Source organism: Pelophylax lessonae (genome assembly GCF_965119305.1).
Source record: "Pelophylax lessonae genome assembly, chromosome: 2".
In the NCBI taxonomy this organism is placed as follows: domain Eukaryota; kingdom Metazoa; phylum Chordata; class Amphibia; order Anura; family Ranidae; genus Pelophylax; species Pelophylax lessonae.
In genome coordinates, this window is record NC_138769.1 from 586,424,302 (window position 1) to 586,442,968 (window position 18,667).

Consider the following 18,667-nt stretch of genomic DNA (forward strand, 5'->3'; position numbering starts at 1 on the left):
TCCGTGGTGTGCTGGCGAATATGTGCATTGATCTGTGATAAATCCAGTGTCCAGCTGGTAATCGCTACAGCACCTGCTACAGGTGAGCCTTGTGATCCAGAAATATGTGCGATGGGAATATAGACAAGACTATTTAGTAATGTACACATTCTCAAAAGCACATCCATATTATGCCACCTGGCAAACGCAGCTAGATCTTGTATTCCTATTAACTGGAAAAAACAAATACCCCCAACAATAGAATGTTGGATACGCAAAGTAGAAGAAATAAATAAAATGGAGGATTTGGTTTTGACAGCTAAACATAAAAGAGGAAAGTATATAGAAACATGGAGTGTATGGAACTCGTTCGTGATTATGAATCAAGGGAGATACCTGTTGGAAGAAGATATGATAGACCCCTAAGCAATAAAATGTTAGCTCGGCAGGAAAGGGAGGAGATAATTTCCTATATCCCCTTTTCCCCTTCCCCTTTAATTTGTTTTTTTTACATTTTTTTATTTTGTTTGGGGTTGATTTGTTTTATAGAAACAGAGAAGTTAAGGTGAACCTATGGGAATATAATTGAGTTATAAAGAAGTTAAAGTAAGAACAGACTTGAATATGATAAATGTTGTTTGTTTGATTCTTTATTGTATGTTACCACCTGGAAACTTTAATAAAATACATAATTGAAAAAAAAAAAAAAACATTCTCAAAAGCACAATAGCAATAACCTAAGGTGTGTACAAAATATTTTAGGAAGTACGATTAATCTTTTAGCGTGGATCAATGAATAAATAAAAAATGAATGAATAACTCCATCCCTCTAGCCAAGGTTTTATGTTTAGATGTAATATGAAAAAAAATTAAAAAATCACAACTAATGCCACCAAACCCTTGGAACAATATATCTATATGCCCTCTGTATAAAATGACATTAAAGCAATCTAAGGATATAATTTGAACTTATCCTATAAACCTGAGATCCAATAGATCCCTTTTATTCCCAAAAACGTAATATAGGAATTTCTAGTCTCAGAGGGCCATCTAGTGGTCAAGTAAGTTATTTATTATGCAACCAAATCGTTAATTGATAGTATGATCCTCCATTTAGAAGTGAGTAAATATTAACAACGACACCCTATGGGAGAACCCCTAGGTTAAAATCGTTTTTGGAAGATAAATAAGCAAACTCAGGGAGAGGGCGATACATCTTCCATCATAGAGAACATCTTCCATTATACACAGAAGATCCACCAGAAAAGACACACATCATCCATCTCCAAAGACAGACTCCAACTTGCTTGATCCCGCTCCACCCATCAGTAGCCATTTTGAAGTATGGTTGGCAACTAACTCTACTATAATTTCATGATTCTTGTCGTTTTAATTAATATTCTAGTTGAAATAGTTTTTACTGGTTAATTTGATATTCTCCTCACAATACCCTTACACCTAGGGATTTGATTATTAGATTTCAGCTGTATTGGCATGACTCAGATGGACTCCACCCTTTAATCTGGCTGCAGTGGAATAACAGATATAACAAATGCAGATAATTATCTGCCAGGTTTAGTTATAATTAGTTAGGGTATCTACAAGAGGAAGTTCATGATTTGATTTAATCTAGTGTCTACATATGTTTTGGCATGGTAAATTAAGGAATTCATTGTGAATATAATTTCAGTGTATGTGTTACACTATCAGTTCTACTGTTATTTGTGTTTGTTAAGTGACTCAAAAAAATCCTAAATTTATTTTTCTAGTTTCATAGTCCATACTTTCACAATTTTATTGTGCTTAAAGAATATCTGCGTAGAGCAGTGAATCTCAGGCACAATTAAATGGTCAGCTTAATTATTTTTAATAATTTATTCTTGCATTGGAGGTAGTTATACACCGATTAATTAAACAATCAATATTGCTGACCTAAATAAAATGGAGCTCCACCTAAAAGCGGAAGCTCCGCTTGTTTGCTTCCTCCCCCCTCCAACTGCCACATTTGGCACCTTTCAGGGGGAAGGGGTGAGCGGCTACATGTCAAAATCAGGTACCCGCTCCTACTTCCGGCTAAGATCACATACAGACATACAGGTCCCATAAAAAAGTGGGACCATTCAGAAAGTGCAGCGCGACCCACGCATGTGCAGTAGGAAACAGGCTGTGAAGCCACAAGTAAAGTCTCCCTTAGTGACGATGCCGGTGCCTGCACCCGGAGCCGATGGACGGATCGGCTTGGGGTGCTGAAATCCTGGGCTCCCAGGACAGGTAAGAGTCCTTATATTAAAAGTCAGCAGCTACAGTATTTTTTTTCCCAGGTTGTAACTCCTCTTTAATCATTCAAACCTGCTTCCTGACACCACTATAGTCATTAAATTTGGATAAGGGTGATCTGGTGGTAGTTCATGAATCTGACAAATATGAAGCTGAAGCCATCAGGCAATTGTCTGATGAACAGACAAACGTTAAATTAAAGAAGAATCCCACAATAAAGTTTAAAAGTACCCTGAACACACTCATATAGAATATGTTAAGTTAGGGGTCCTTTGGATGAAGTATTAAATCCATCCATTCCAATTACCCCTGTCTTTTATTATCTCCCTAAAACCCATAAGGGGTTAGGTCTATAGTAGCTGGAATAGGCTCTTTGAATAAACGCATCAGTTTATGGGTGGATTGCAAACTTTAGCCCCCAAGTAAAACAACTCCCCAGCTATCTAAGGGATACAAAACCACCAGTAAATATATGTCAGGAATTGTCCTGGGAGGAGAGGGGATATGTGGATCACTTGTGATGAGTCCAGTTTATACTGTACTCTTCAATACACCATTATTTGGGCTTGAGGGCTGTATCTTTTTTATCTGTCCCATCATAGTGAATACATCTTGATCCATAGAGAGTGCTTAGAGTATTTGTTGAAGCAAAAATTTTTTTTCTTTTGATGCCAGCTATGGGCGCTCATTTTTCACCCTCTCACAACAACATATATATGGGTTGATGGGAAAGGACCCGCATTTTTGGAGGTATGAACCCTTTTAGGATACACATCAAATGTTATCATCGCTATTTTGACGACTTGATATTTGTGTATGCTGGTGGTCTAGGGAGTTTTGCAGATTTCTTAGACTATCTGAATGATAACCCTTTAAATCTTAAGTTTACTGGACATTTGAGTTATGATACGGGGACCTTTCCTTGATATGGTTCTTTGAGGTGAAAGGGGGCAGATCTCTTCCGGCCTGTATAGAAAGCCTCTCTCTGGCAACACAGTCCTGCGAGCTGACTCTTGACACCCTGGCCATACTATGAGGGGTATACCAGTGGGTCACTTTCTCAGGCTTCATAGGATTTGTTGCTATGAGAAAGATTTTGATAGTGAAGCTGCATGCATGTACACGCAGTTAAGACAATGGGAAAACTCTGAGCCCATGTTAAAAAGAGCCACAAATATAGCCAAAACAGCACAGAGAGGCCAGTTATTACAGGAAAAGACTCACAGGGATGTTTGTGAGTGTTTACCAGTGTTTTCGATGCCTAAAAAGCCTGGCATATAATAAAGTAAAGAAAACAGAGGAAAGATTTGTTCTGATATTGTATAAGGACGAGATTTATGCTCAGATTCTGTGTAAAGGCATTAAAACGATTTCTTGGCAAGCCCCTTCTCAGAAATCCAAGGAATTGACACCCAGGAGAGGGGGTGACACCTTTAGACTTATTTGCAAATAAGAGGCCTTCTGGATTTTCTCCATTCAAACTAGAATTCCAGCAGGTCTGATATAATGAACTGTTATTTAATTAAAGTGGTTCTAAAGCCTATGCATTCTATGCATTAAAGTAAAAAAAAAAAAAAAAAAAAAAAAAAAAACCTTTTGTTCTGCAGGAGCCCCCAGCCTCCTTTATTCTTACCTGAGCCTGTTCCAATCCAGTGACGTACAAGAGAGCAGATGTCTCTGTCCTCATTGGGCAGATTGATAATAGCGGCAGCCATTGGATCCCGCTGCTGTCAATCAAATGCTGTGATGCAGGAGGCGGTGGAGATGCAGTTCAAAAGCTCATGAAGTGCTCTACAATTTCCTGTTAGAGGGCTGCGCTGACTTTGGACTTAAAAACACAGCAGGTGACATGGCTCTGCAAATCGAAACTGGACCTCAAGCAACTTGAATTATGTGCTTCTCCACTCTTCCTACAGACTCTGGGACCTTGATTTCTAAATAAAATTCAAATTTTCCACAGTCCATGATGATTTGGGGAGCCATGTCATCTCCTGTTAGTCCACTGTATTTTACCAAGTCCAAAGTCAGTGCAGCCCTCTTCCATGAAATTCTAGAGCACTTCATGCTTCCCTCTGCTGAGAAGCTTTATGGAGATGCTGATTTCATTTTCCAGCAGGACTTGGCACCTGCCCACACTGCCAAAAGTACCAATACCTGGTATCATTGTGCTTGATTGGCCAACAAACTCACCTGACCTAAACCACATAGAAAATTGTCAAGAGGAAGATGAGAGACACCAGACCAAACAATGCAGATGAGCTGAAGGCTGCTATTAAAGCAACCTGGGTTCCCCATAACACCTCAGCAGCGCCACAGGCTGATCGCCTCCATGCCACACCACATTGATGCAGTAATTCATGCAAAAGGAGCCCCAACCAAGTATTGAGTGCATACTCTACTGTACATGGACACACTTTTCAATAAGCCAAAATTTCTGTAGAAAAATATTTTTCTTTTTTTTATTGGTCTTATGTAATAGTCTACATTTCTGAGATATCAAATTTTGGGTTTTCAGTAGCTGTAAGCCATAATCATCAAAATTAAAAGAAAGAAATGCTTTGAATATATCACTGTGTGTGTAACACATCTATAGAATATATATGAGTTTCACTTTTTGAATTTAATAACTAAAATAAATTAACTTTTTGATGATATTCTAATTTTATGAGATGCACCTGTAATCTAAGCAGATGACACCACTTTCTTTACTCCTGTTTATGGTCCATAAAATACACCATAGTTAACAATATTAAATTAAAGCAATGCTTCAGTTTTGTACATAATTTTGAAAAAAAATAATACTTGCATCAAATCATGAACATGTTCACTTGAAGCAGAACCCACATAAAGGCACCCTCCCATATAACATAACACATGGGCCTTACCAATGGCCTCGGGATGGGTTTCTGAGGTTTCTTCGAGCCCAATTTCTTCATAGCATTGTAGTATTTTTTCTGCTCTTCTGTCATAAAGATATCCTGACCTCCAAAGTAGAGAGGAAAACACAAAACTGGTTACAACCTATATGACAAATAGTTCATTGCGGTTTTCCCACCAGTGCCTTAGTGCCAATCTAACCCAACTACCTGCCAAACAAAACAAATTGGGCCTAATAAATTATCAGTGGTCCGACAATAAAATGGTGCAGATTGTGACATTTATACTTGTGCAACAAATAAACAATGGATCATGATGCATGTTCCTGTGGAATTTTACATGTGTGTAAAAAATAGGGAAACCCCATTTGGGCATTTCGCATGGATTTTGCCATTTGTGCATCATATAAATTGAAATGATTGCATATATGTTATGTGCATAGAATAAGCACATTGGTGTGCCAAGCAGTAGGTGGCACACGGGTAGTAGTTGTTAAGGATGATCGTTGGATTTGCAGGAACAAACTGGCGATATTTGCTAGTATGCCTACCCAATCCCTGGTCGACGTTTGCAAACAGCCAGGAATCTTATTTTACACACATGCAACTTCACCATTTCGCTTCATATAACCTATGGTCACTGTGACATTATAGATAATCTGAAACAATTTCGCACATAATTTTTCTGACACAATTTCTCACTCTGCACCACTGATAGTTATTCAAAAGCCAATTATGTAGAATTTGACCCCAGTCAACAGTATCATATCAGACATGCCCGCAAAAAAAATTTGGGAATGTGCCTGCAGTACTGCTGGCTTAAAATATATTTAGGCCAACAAGAAAAAACATATTCAATACATCTCGGCAATACATGCACACGTTCTCTTGTTTTATCCCCTTTCAAAAGGTTGCAAGAACAGAAGAATACCTGTTGGTCTGCCAGAAATCCTGTAAGCTTCTAACTGTCTTTAGTAAGCTGCTGCACTACAATCCCAAGCAGTGTTGTCAGGCCTAAGTTTTCCCATTATAGACTATAGAATCCCCCCCACACACACACACACACACACACACACACACACACACACACACTTGTAATAAGGGGGAGGTATTCTGTAATCCAGCAGGAGAGAACATAGTTCAAAAAGAAAGCAAGGAGTTTACTGGATTTCTGGCAGAATCAATTGGGATTTTTCTGTACTTGCAGCATTTTTAAAGAGGCAAAGCATGGGGGAAACGTGTATGTTTTTACAGAGATGTGCAAAATGTGTTTTTTTTTTTATTTTGTCCGGACATACAATTTGCACCCTGAGTCCTGTATTGTTCCTTGTGATAAGGCTGTCTATCAAAAGTTCTAACTATGGTTGAGCAAACCAATTCTCCTGAATATAGGAAGGCAAATTTGCTCTGTCTGTAGAGAATCATACCATTCTTACAGTGTACAATCCATTATTACTGCCTGCCTTGTGTAAATGTTTGAAGATCAAACAAATCTGCATGAAAACATTCAAGCAAATATAAAATGCAAATGTTTGTTTTTTCCAATTCTAAAAACCCAGAGCTAGGCAATGCCTCCCTATAATGAATTATTTGTCCCCTAGATATCATTTACAACTATATAATTTTCAGTTATTTAATTTCATTATAACATAGTAACAGTGCCTTTCCAATAAATACACAATGCCCCCTCTGTTCTGTGTCAAGAACCTGACTGTCTACACTTAGAAAGTTTGTTTTCAATTTTTTTTTTTCAACAAGACATAAATGCATGTGATGTTATGTATCATGCATAGTATACAGCAGTAATACTTATCTTTTTCTTCTGTTGGTTAAAGTTATCAATGATGACACCAATGAATAAATTTAGGGTGAAAAAAGACCCAAAGATTATAAAAATGACAAAGTAAATATACATATAGATGTTGTCTTCATATTTTGGTTGTTGCGTGACCTGAAACATATTTAAATGATATGTTAATATACAGCCAAAAATAGAAATGCAAACTACATAAAAGCTTAACATGCCAGGGGGCATTTATTAATTCTTTTGAAAAGCAAGCAGGTGTTAAACACTAGCAGGGAAACATGGTTAAGACAAGTTTATGATAATTAGGCAGCCTCATTCATAAATTCACCCCTCTGCTGCTCTAAAAATATCACTGCGATAGAATAAATCCTGCTCCTGACCACTTCTTCATTGCATGGCTGTTTTGAGTGAAAATGTGTCTCATCTCTGGTAGTAAATATATCGCAGACCTGTGTAAAGCTGTTGCAGTAAGTTGCCCAAGATTTCAGGTATGTATGTAAAAAAATGTTGTACTACAGTATAAACTTTGCTCATGGCAGCCTAATATGCATCAATATGCATCTAAATTTGTTGTTACTTTACTTAATGAATATTACTCTCAGTATTTTGTGCTAGATATACTACAAAATTATATATGTATGCAAAGAGATGTGTAGTCGGGTGCTTGCCTAAGGATGGAGCGTGAGAGAAACACTGGCTGCAGCTGCTCTCTGTAGCTGCTGCCCTGTGTTGCTGAACTGATTAGCAGCTATAACAGCAAGAGTAGGGAGCTGCTGAGCAAGAAGAGTTCAATAGATTAGTCAGACAGCACTGCACTGTGGGAACTGCAGTCCAGAAGAGAGACTCTACTGTAATTAAGAGCTTTTAAATTGCATTTTCTAATGAGAGATTGTCAGGAGGAGGGGAAAGAGCTGTATTTTCTCAGGCTGCACAGGGCACACTTTCTCTTGCCAAGAGGGAGCCCAGGGAGTAGACATTGCTGTCCAGATTGCATCACTGCTGCTGCATACTGGCGGCCCAAGCAGGATCCGGAGTGCTGAGTCCAGGTGTACTGACAGCCAGAGTCACCTGGGTGCAGAGCAGAGAGTGGATTTGCTGTGGGGAAAATGAATGGCGAGCTGCAATATCGCTGGGACTGGTGAGCTGCTGCTAGAGAGAGGGAGAGACTGAACCCTTTAGATACTGACCATACAGCCATCTAGAAGCCTTTATGCTACCCGTAGGCTTGACTGAGACTATGCTCATGTGCACCAACAGTACAACTGCGTCCCAACGACAGGCAGCTGAGAAGTTAGGAATAAAGACCTCCTTTTTACAGCTGACCTTTACAGAGATCTTAACCTACTGCTTATGCTAAGAGGTACCTCTCAGGGAGCATTGCACCATACCCTAGTCATTCTCCTAGCGTGCACTCAGGCTAGTCAAATGATTATTATTCACATTGCAATTAATGTTATATGAATTGTTTATTGCTGTCTTTGCGGAGTTATGAGTTGATCCCAGTCAAGTAGTACATAACTCTATTCTAATTTACTTTGGCATCGGGATTACATTGTCTAGCAGACTGTGTCTGTATCTACCAACTGTATGCTAATTTATGCACATACCATCATTTACTCATATCTGTACCAATACATTGATTTAATCTACCACTAAACGGTCTTGTGTCTATTTCCTGGTACTAAATCTGAGCCAAGTTAAAAGGTATCTATACTTGTATTGTTAAAAATAGCTTGCAGTCATTTTCAATTAGGTGTGCTCAAAGGGATGAGGTGGTTCTTGTAGTCGAGTACCCAAATTACCAAGCGGCTTCTTTGGGGTAGTACTACAGATACTGTAAAATGTGAATTATTAAGTTAATAGAAACGTGTATGGCAGAAGAGGCCTGCTGCCTTTTTCTCTACTGCTCATTCCTAGTGTGAAAGCACCAGAATGTCCACATTTTTCCTTAAATATTGACTTAGGCCTAAAAAAAGAGTCCTGATTATCTTAAATGTGCAATGTCTGGAAATAAACACATTCAAATGGAGGAAAACCAATTGTAGTGAAAATCTACTCATGATGCAGCCCCTGACATGACCAACGGGCCACACATAATATTCAGTGAATGTGATTCTAAGGATAGTTGTCCAAGACTGCAAAAATGTTATGGAGGTTGTTGGAGACTGGGAATATGTTTCATGAGACTAATTGACTGGAGACTTATTAAATGACAATACTAGAGATTACTGCTACTACAAATCAATGCTCTCACATCTATGCTCCATGCAGCCTCCTAAAAACGGTTACTTCCTGGTACACATGCTAAAGAACAATTTCCCTCACTGGATTGAATAAACACCTAGGTAAGGAAAACACAGGCTTCTATCTCCAGGGGCTCAGAGGGCTGCACAGTAAGTGGCAAAAGGCTACAGGTTTGGCACAGGGGCTCTATGATTCAATCACACTTGTGTGCTAAGAAAACATTATTCAAAAATATCCAGCAACCCCCCCACCAGTGTATTTTGTGCATTAAAATGTGGCTCAGAATTAGTATCAGCAGTTCCTGCAGCTGAGCATACCACAAAGATGCGTAAAGAGACAATATCCACTAGAATTATCCACATGCTTACCTTCCTAGAGTCTACTGCTGCATACATAATATCCATCCATCCTTTAAACGTAGCCTAAAAAGTTAAAATAAAATAAAAAACATTAAAATGTATGTTCCAAGTTATACAGACAGGACCAAAATTCTATATGCAAAATGAGTGTCAATGTTAATGATGCAATAACGGAAATAAAATATAGAAACAGAAAATCACAAGCAGATACTGTAATCAGAAGTACTTATTTCTTGTCTCTCAGATATGTAAAAACAAAAGTACTTAACAAATACAGCCTTTACAAGCACTATACACATAAAAAAAGAGCTTACTATTTGAAGCAATGCAAGGTATCCAGCACCAACGTTGTCAAAGTTAATCTTTACATTTTTCCATCTGACTTCAGTATAGTTCTGATTTATGAGATTTTCGCACTCTGTCAGGTTGTTTACATCCTCTATTAGAAATCTGTCTTCAGCTGTCTCATTGTAACAGTAGTAGTATTTGCCAGCAAATAAGTTGACACCCATGATACTGAAAATCAGCCAAAATATAAGGCAGACCAGCAATACATTCATAATGGAAGGGATAGCTCCAACCAAAGCGTTGACTACAACCTGTGTTGGAAGAAAAGAACACTGTAGTAAAGTACATAACCTACTAGCTGAACAAAGACTTTATATTATAGGAGGTGGGGGGAGGGGGGTGGATTGGAATTAAAGGCCACTGACAGGTATGCTTTGGTTAAGCATGTGAAAGACAAGAGCCTGTTAAACATGAACAGATTATCTAAACAGTATAATTCCAAGTCAATGTTTTATAATCATGATTTTGGAATACATATACCAATTCAATAAATTAGTGCCACATAGAATTTTTAGAATGCACAAAAATGCAGAAAACCCTGTTTTGTTGGTACACAGCAATAAAAGGAACAGGCTTTCCTTCTCATGTTGGCACAGCTCATTAATAGCTCAGGCTTTGTGGAACTCTAAGGGTAAGGATATGTTAATACATTCAATAAGAAACATATTTTAGGAAGGGTTTAAACCTTTTTTAGACTATTGGGGGAAATTCATCTAACTTCCTACCAATGTGAAATCTGCCTTATCCCAAAACCTAACAAAGGGGGGCTGGAATTAATTTCAAGTAAACTTGTAATAAGTGACCCCATCTCCTGTAAAGACTATATAAATCATGGACAAGATGTAGGATAAAAGCTTGCTGGGAAAAGAACAGCTAACAAACCTTAAGGCCTATTAAGTTCCCAATCAGAAAGTATGCGCAAGGGAAGATAATATGAGCACTTAGTAAAATCAGTGGGAGAGGGTGGTTACCACTGAGGATGAAGAAGAATAAAACATCTGAACAAGTTAAATTACATCCAAGCCACTGATGATAGATATGTAAATTGTGCATGAGAACATGGCAAAGGTTTTAGCTGAGCTTAGGAATACCAAGTAGGTGCACTGCAATCTCTTGTTAAATATGGACACCATCTACTCAGTGCTTTTCAAACTTTCAAAATACATTTTGAAAATTGCCCTAAAGTGGATTCCATTTTTTTTTATTATTGCCCCCCCCCCCCCATCCTGTATTAAAAGAAATGTGCCCAAGTTTTACTTACCCTCTCCACACTTCAGTGTCGGAACGACAGCCAACACATGACTCTAACACCTTCCCTTCGACAAACACACAGAACTCCAGGAGGAACACTACATCCCCCCCCCCCATTACTGCTGGGAAAAAAAATTCCAGCTGGGCTTTGTGGTGGGTGGGATAAACAGTGTATATGAACCAATTTGTAATAAACATTCGACTTTAAAATAATTTTTGCATCGAGGGTCTCTGTAATCCATGTCCATCATTTTGATTGGGTAACAAAAATAAATGCTAGTAACCTTTATGCTGTAATTCTGAATTGCTAATGTTGTCATATCAATAAACTTATTATCAATGGTTGATAACCTCTTGTTTCAGGTGTGGTTGAGCTTTGATGAGTAAAAGCCAAGGGTAACAGGATATGAAACTATAGAGAGAGCTGAGGGATACACAAGGCAAAGGTTCTTGTGTATAATGCCTTAAAAGGATTGTTGCTGTATTGAAAAACACCATGTGACAATAATTTACCTGCAGGATGTGATTATAATATTCATATATATATACATATTCATATCGGCAAGTGGCCTTTAGAGGGATATTCAAGGGTTAGCAGAGATAACTTTCACTGAGCATTAGAAGTGGGTAGTGTTAAAAGGCCATACTGGTGGATACACAGGTCACATAAATATATATATATATCAGGCAGCCAGCTGAGCATGCATGTTATGCAAGCTCAAATTGTAAAAAGCCATATTCCCTCCTTTTTAACACTAAAGAGACAAGTTTTGGTTCATATTTTGAGTTATTGCTAAGAATATTTAACCATCCCTTTTTGCATACAGGTGAAAATATACAGCTCACTGATTTCATTTAAGAAAGGTAAGCTACAATCTGCACAAGAAGATGCTACTCATGAATACTAAACAAACATTAAATTATTCATTTTTTAAGACCCAGGGATCCAGCGTTTAATGCAGTGTTTTAAGTCCTGATGAAGGGAGAATTTTCTTAACCCCCATAATGGGTTGCTCTTTTGTTCCATGTCATGATGTTTGGACTTTTAACTTTGCATTCTAAGGACCAGTGGTGTGAATCTGGCTGGTGACCGTGGGCATTGCAGTTAGTTCAAACTTTTATATTCTAACAATCAGTTGGCAGAGAAAAGACTACTTTACATTTCTTAGAGAAACACTCATTCTATTTCAGGCACTTTTCAGAACAAGAAATTCTGATTTCTAGTGTTTGAGACTCTTGTGGCAACGTCTCATACCATCCTCCCCTTCTTGGCCATAATGATGACCTTTTGATGCAGATAGAACATATGAACCTTACTGTTCATTCTGAAACAGAATTCAGCAATAATGTCTCAGGATGCTTTGGAACCTCCAGATGCAATTGAGCATTTGCTAAACACCCTTTAAATAAAGCTCAACTACACCCATTTTTTAAAGTTTTATAGAACGGGAAAGGGTTAGAACTTCTGTCAGGATTTTATTCCACAAGAATTTTTCCTCATGGTTTATTATTATAAAACCAAGACAAGAAGTGAGGAGAACTGCTGTCAAAGGTCAGTAAACAAAATCATCAAAAATTCCTCACTCCTTTCCTTGGTGGAGAGATATTCCCCCTCTTTCTGTCCCTCTGTCACTAGGATAGAAACTGTGGCGAAATCCCCTCAACTGAGACACAGATGGTACACAAATCTGAGTTTTTTTTTAACCTTTCCCAATTCTATTTAAAACTATAAAAAAAAAAGTTTTGGCATGCCTTGAGCTTTAATTTTTAGTACTAAGTTAAGTTGTCCTTAGCATTTAAAAGTTTTTATAGTGATTCTAACTCTACAGCTTTGAAAAATAAATTTATCACGTATGTACCAGCAGTTGGCTTTGAGTTTTACACAATTTGTGGCTTTGCTAGTGAAGAGTTGTTTAGTATCTATTATTACATTAGGATGCAATCACGATATGAAATGTAATAAAAGGTGTGCATGCCAATATTATTAATAATAACATCAAATATAAATATTTCTGTAGTCTATAGCTACATTGCTGAATCATAAACCACGCATTAAAAAGATCTTTCCCCATCCCTGAAGCCCGAAGAGGGAACATGGCTTTTATGTGATTTTGTGCATTGGCAGTTAATATATTGCATGCATGTTTCACTGCATTAATACCACTTACAAAACAAAGAGAAGAGACATGGTAGTTCTTTCCAAGAGCAAGTTAACATGAAGCTGAGAATGCAAAGAACTACAGTACATGTAATGATTCAAAGCTTGCACTACACATGCTTTCTATCATTCGCTCATGGGTTTTTAACTAACTAGTAATATTGTATGAGATAATATGGAGATAGAGAATATAAATCGTAATGGAACTTAATATCAAGCTGTGATAAAATGTCTAAAGAGTACCCATCTTTCTTTAGAGTGGACCTTTGTAATATATGGAGAACTATAACCTGCTACACACTCCACAACTGTTTTAGGGACATACAGCTTTAGTTATAGATTACACTTGCTGCTGATTAAATCTGGTATTGTCTTGTAACAATAAAATACACTGGCTATTTAATGAAACCACTATTTACTAATAGCATTTCCAGTCTAACAAATAATGCAGTGTTCGTCCTATTGTTTGCAATAGAAAGATGGAGACCCTCCATTTTTTTTTCTTGAATTATGCCTTGTGCACCTCATCTTATTTAAAATGTGCTTCGTGTTTTAATGTATCATTTAAACTATTTAAAGAAGTTGGTAGCACTGACCAGAACAGCATTTACAATTTTTTACCTTCTACCTTTTATTGGCTACCTGATTTTGGGTCACTGTGTGTAAATTTAGAAGCAGAAATGAAGTTTGAAGCTTTAGAGGCTACTAAGAGAGATTGTATAGTTTGGGCCAAGCAGCAGTCTTATCTCATTGTCTTGTATCTCTTTCATGCTCCTGACTGGTAGACTGCATATTCCAACAGTAGCTCTGCATGTGAACCATACAGCATGGTGCCTCTAACAGAGGATTCTGGCTAAAATTATTTAGAAAACATGACTGGTAAAAAAGGGATAGATCCTGTTCATAGAGTGCTTAAGGTGATGATAAAAGGCCTAAAGCAGAACGGAATGCTCAAGGATATTGGCACTGTCATTCTAACATGTGATAGTGAACTAAGCAATCAGTCAAAAAATATTAGAGATTGGTTGGGTCACATAGATTATCCTGAGTATAGCCAATTCCTCTCCACATGGTAAAGTTTTTTTAATTAGCTCTATTGAATCCAGTAGCACCCACTTAACATGTACAAACATGCTGTATTATAAATACTGATACTTGATCATGATGTGTTTCATCTGTATTTGAGAAAATTATCCTATACAAGTTTTTCTAATTCAGACAACATTTCATATAGCTAGTTTTTCACTTACTGTAATATATTTTAATTGATAAACTGATAAAAAAAAAGGATTGTGTAGAAAAACCAAACAAATTATTTCTACACAATGGAGATATAATTGTAGTTTCCAAATTAATATGTATTTACCGTACTGAATTCTTTTAATTTGTCTTAAGATGGTATAGGACTTCAAGTACATTAAAAAATCTCTGTTTCATAGGATAATTAATCTCTATAAAAAAAAAACTTCACTAATGTACAGCACCAAGTATGACTATAGGAAATTATGAACATAATTAATTTAGAAGTCCTCCCACTATTGTGGTCATTACATTACAAATATTTAACCAATGAGTGCATCAAGGGACATGTGAACTAGCTCATCAACATATCAGTTTGGATAGAGTTATTATTTCACTGTCACTCTGACTAAATAGTTAAAGAAATGTTTTAATTCTTTTAATTCTATTATTTTCTGAATAACAGGATGAAGGGAGAATAGTACCTTCCTATCACCAGCAATTGAGTATCGCCCAATCTATTCAGCACATGCAAAAACAAAAAAACTGACTTCTGTCCCCTTTTCTTTGTTAAGCTAAACTTGGAAAGGGATTACCTGTGATCAGAAAAATTACAGAACTTTGCTTAACATAAATTATTGTGCAACTCCCCTAATAATATACAAGAATGTTTTGGAGAACTCTGACTGGACCTTATGAAAGGGTTGGAAAAAAAAATGCGAAGCTGCCAGCATTGCATCATTTTACTTTTGGGGTACTATTTTCATCTGTATGGACATGGGGACTCTATTTACACTATGAAGCTCTATTTAAATATAGAGACTCATCTGCTTATGTATGTATATATATATATACACACACAAAACTGACTTTCACACTAATCAGTATGCTTATATAAATAAGTATATGAACTTCAACTTCTAGTTTAGTTCTACTTTTTAGTTTGGTCTGTCCATTACCAGTAATTGTATATGTATATTTGTCAAAGTTTACAATTGTTTGGCCATGCTAATAAGTATAGTACTGCTATTGATTTTTTAGGAAGAATTAGAAGACATTGCTTCAATGATCTAATAGTGTTCTGTCAGCCACAGTGATGGGACAGGGCGCCATAAAGCATAGAAAGAAGTGGGAAGAAGTGAAAAAGCTTCGCCGTCAGACAAGCCTTCCAGTCTTTGTAAGACTGGACTGAGAACAACAAGGTGCAGCAAGATGAATTAAACCAAGAATATCATATGTTATTTATTTAATAAAAAAGAAAGTGATACTGTCTCTCTTGGACACAAACTAGGTTAGTCAAATTTCTTCTATGAATACCCACTTACCAGGAAATATATTATAAACTAGAAACATCACTTGGTAAAGGGTTCAAATTCTTCTTTTTTGCACCTGGTGATTCTCCCTATAGATATATAGCAGGGAAACCCTCTGGGTGCTGGAGACAAGCCAGGCCAGATGAGAACAGCGAATGTTACAATGTACTACAAATGATATGTCATTTTGGGCCAGTATTAATGTGATGAGGCAGCTGAATGCGTCTCCCTTGTTTGAGCAGAGGGTGCAGGGATAAGGAGGTCAGCAGCTGCATCATGAATTTTGAATCTCAATCCGGTTTGATCAGTTCTAGCATGCTTTAAACTGCTCCGTATGCATGCAGAAGGATCAGCTGCTTTCAGCATCTTACCCTCATCCCTTCAAATCGTGACAAGGCTCTTAGGGGTCTCAAAGCTCTTAAGGTCCTAAGGGACTTAATGGCACCTAGTTCCGAGTAGCCCAGGGCATTAGCTACAAGGCTTACTAAAGAGACCTACACAGAAACAGAAAAGCAAAGAGAGGTTCCAGACTGTTAGAGTCAAAGCCTAACACTGATTAAACAGCCTGGATTCATGGCTGGGACCTCAGCTGTCTAAATCACTTGACAGAACCGACCTGGAAGGAAACATGGTTGAAAAGGTATTAGAACGAGAAGGAGAAATACATGAAAGTGAAGCAGAACCACACAGATAGACAGTGGGGGTCTATTCAAGGCGGGGCTGACAAAATTCTTACCCTTGCCCTTCACCATCTGCTGGATACAGCTGCTTCCACTAAATGAAGCCAGACAAATTAAAAAGGTACCTGTGAGAAAGAATACAAATAAACATATACAGCACATTCGTTCAACAAATAGGTTATCTGGAAACTAAAGTCATGTATGGGCGTGGTTAAGACTGTGCCATGACTGGTCTTACTCTTGTGTCCTGGTGTGTTTTTATAATTATTTAATGGATAATAGGGTGGTGGTTTTCACGAGGGTCTCAAACATGCAGCTGTCCTTGAAAAATACAATGTAAATGTTAATGAGTAGCCAATACATACCAAAATTCATGGGGAAGGAACAAGGTAGTTAATCTGTTAAGGAGCAACATCTAATACCTATATTGAATTTAAGTATGAAAGTAAATGTTCAGGTTAATAAAAATTTCAGCCCTTCTTCTGGCCCCTCTATGGAGTAAATAGAAAGATTACTCCTAACACTCTCACATTTCCAAATTGGAACTGTTCTGGTCTACAGCTACAGGGTATACATGGTATTGTGGCCCATCAATTCAGATGTTAGTGCTTTATTGCTGTGTCTTGTAAGAGGAATGTTTGCATTGGCTAATAGTCCAAATTAGTACATGGAGGGGTCAGATACATAGGTGAAATGATTCCTTATATATACACAACTCTAAGGTTGAGCCCAAGTAGAGGTCTTCTAAATAAGTACACTAGGTTCTTTCCTATAGGCTGGGCACAGTATATTCAGTGAAGGGCAAAACCTGTAGGCTATAACAAATACAAAGTACCCAAAGCAATTACTAAAGTAATTTGTTTATGCCATGAACTCCAGTTCAGTGGTTGTAAACTTGCTTATTACATATTTCATAGTATTAATGAAGATATAAATAACTTTTGTTATTTTACTTACTTCAACACAAGGACCCCAAGTGTTAAATGGTTACATAGAATAACAGTCATTAGCTACCCTTGCCCCCTTAGTATAATCCCTTGACTGGCAATTATGTATTACATTATATAACTGCTGAACCATATTTGGGAAACCACTGTCATATTTATATTGTCATAGCTTTTATATCCATACATTTGTGGTTCTATTTAGAATATGTGACACCTTGTGTACCCTTTCACACACCTACAGCCTCTAGGACAGCTTTCCACCCCATCACCTACCCTCTGTTAGACGAGTTGCTGTGCAGATAATTCACTGGCTTCCTTGTGGTGCTGCTCATAAATAACTTAGCTTTAAATAATCAAGGACCTCTTTGCAACTGTGATGAAATGAGAAATGACTTTGATTGCTCTTGGACAGATCGTCATGGGAACAAGGAAGCTGGGGCCTTCTATCAGCACGGACACAATCATACTGGGCAATGCCACTAACAACTTCCAAGCATTTACAGTGTAGGCTTCCAATGAGAGATAAGAAGCCACATTAGAGGATTGTAGGGTTGCAGTTAGGTGAATGGGTACACAGAAGTGTGTTTCCACAATATGTTAAAGAAGGCAAGGAATATAGTAAACCTGGAAAGACATTAATTTTTATCTCAGTAAAAACATAAACGAATACATACATCAACAATGAGGAAGTCCAGCCAGCACCAGGCATTTGTGAAAAACTTGACAAATCCATAAGCCAACCACTTCAATAACATCTCCAAGATGAAAATATAAGTAAAAACTTTGTCCGCATACTCGAGAATTGTTCTGATGGTTTTGCGCTGTTCTATATAGATGTCTTCAAAAGCCTACCGAACAATGGAAAATTCCAACAATATACGTGACCGTTTATTTATTGAAAGACATTTAGATTTATAGAATAGGTGCACATGCATAAAAAGATATTCCATTGACGGGGCACTCTTAGACTGCGAACATCAGGATAAATGGACACTGGCAACAAAAACTCTTGTCCAGCACAGAAAAACCCCACCCACAACCACCACCCCTCAGTTTTTTTCTAGTGTCCTCAGGAGAGTGGATGTAGTTCCTTTAGCTTTTTTCTTTTTCTTTGAAAGGTTTTCTACTCTCAATAGCTGCTGGAAGATTCATTCTGAAAGTGCTAAATCTCGGAAGTACCTGGAGTTAT

General features: G+C 37.5%; 1 protein-coding gene across 1 annotated transcript in view; it reads right to left on the bottom strand.

Moving 5' to 3' along the window:
- SCN8A (sodium voltage-gated channel alpha subunit 8) overlaps positions 1–18,667 on the bottom strand; it is a 328,265-nt gene that overhangs the window by 35,520 nt on the left and 274,078 nt on the right. Inside the window, exons 20-25 of the mRNA XM_082244781.1 lie at positions 18,153–18,326; positions 16,223–16,345; positions 9,857–10,141; positions 9,552–9,605; positions 6,942–7,083; positions 5,142–5,266 (exon numbers count right to left, since the gene is read on the bottom strand). Coding sequence (XP_082100907.1) covers positions 5,142–5,266; positions 6,942–7,083; positions 9,552–9,605; positions 9,857–10,141; positions 16,223–16,345; positions 18,153–18,326 — 903 coding nt within the window. The remainder of the gene's footprint in view (positions 1–5,141; positions 5,267–6,941; positions 7,084–9,551; positions 9,606–9,856; positions 10,142–16,222; positions 16,346–18,152; positions 18,327–18,667) is intronic.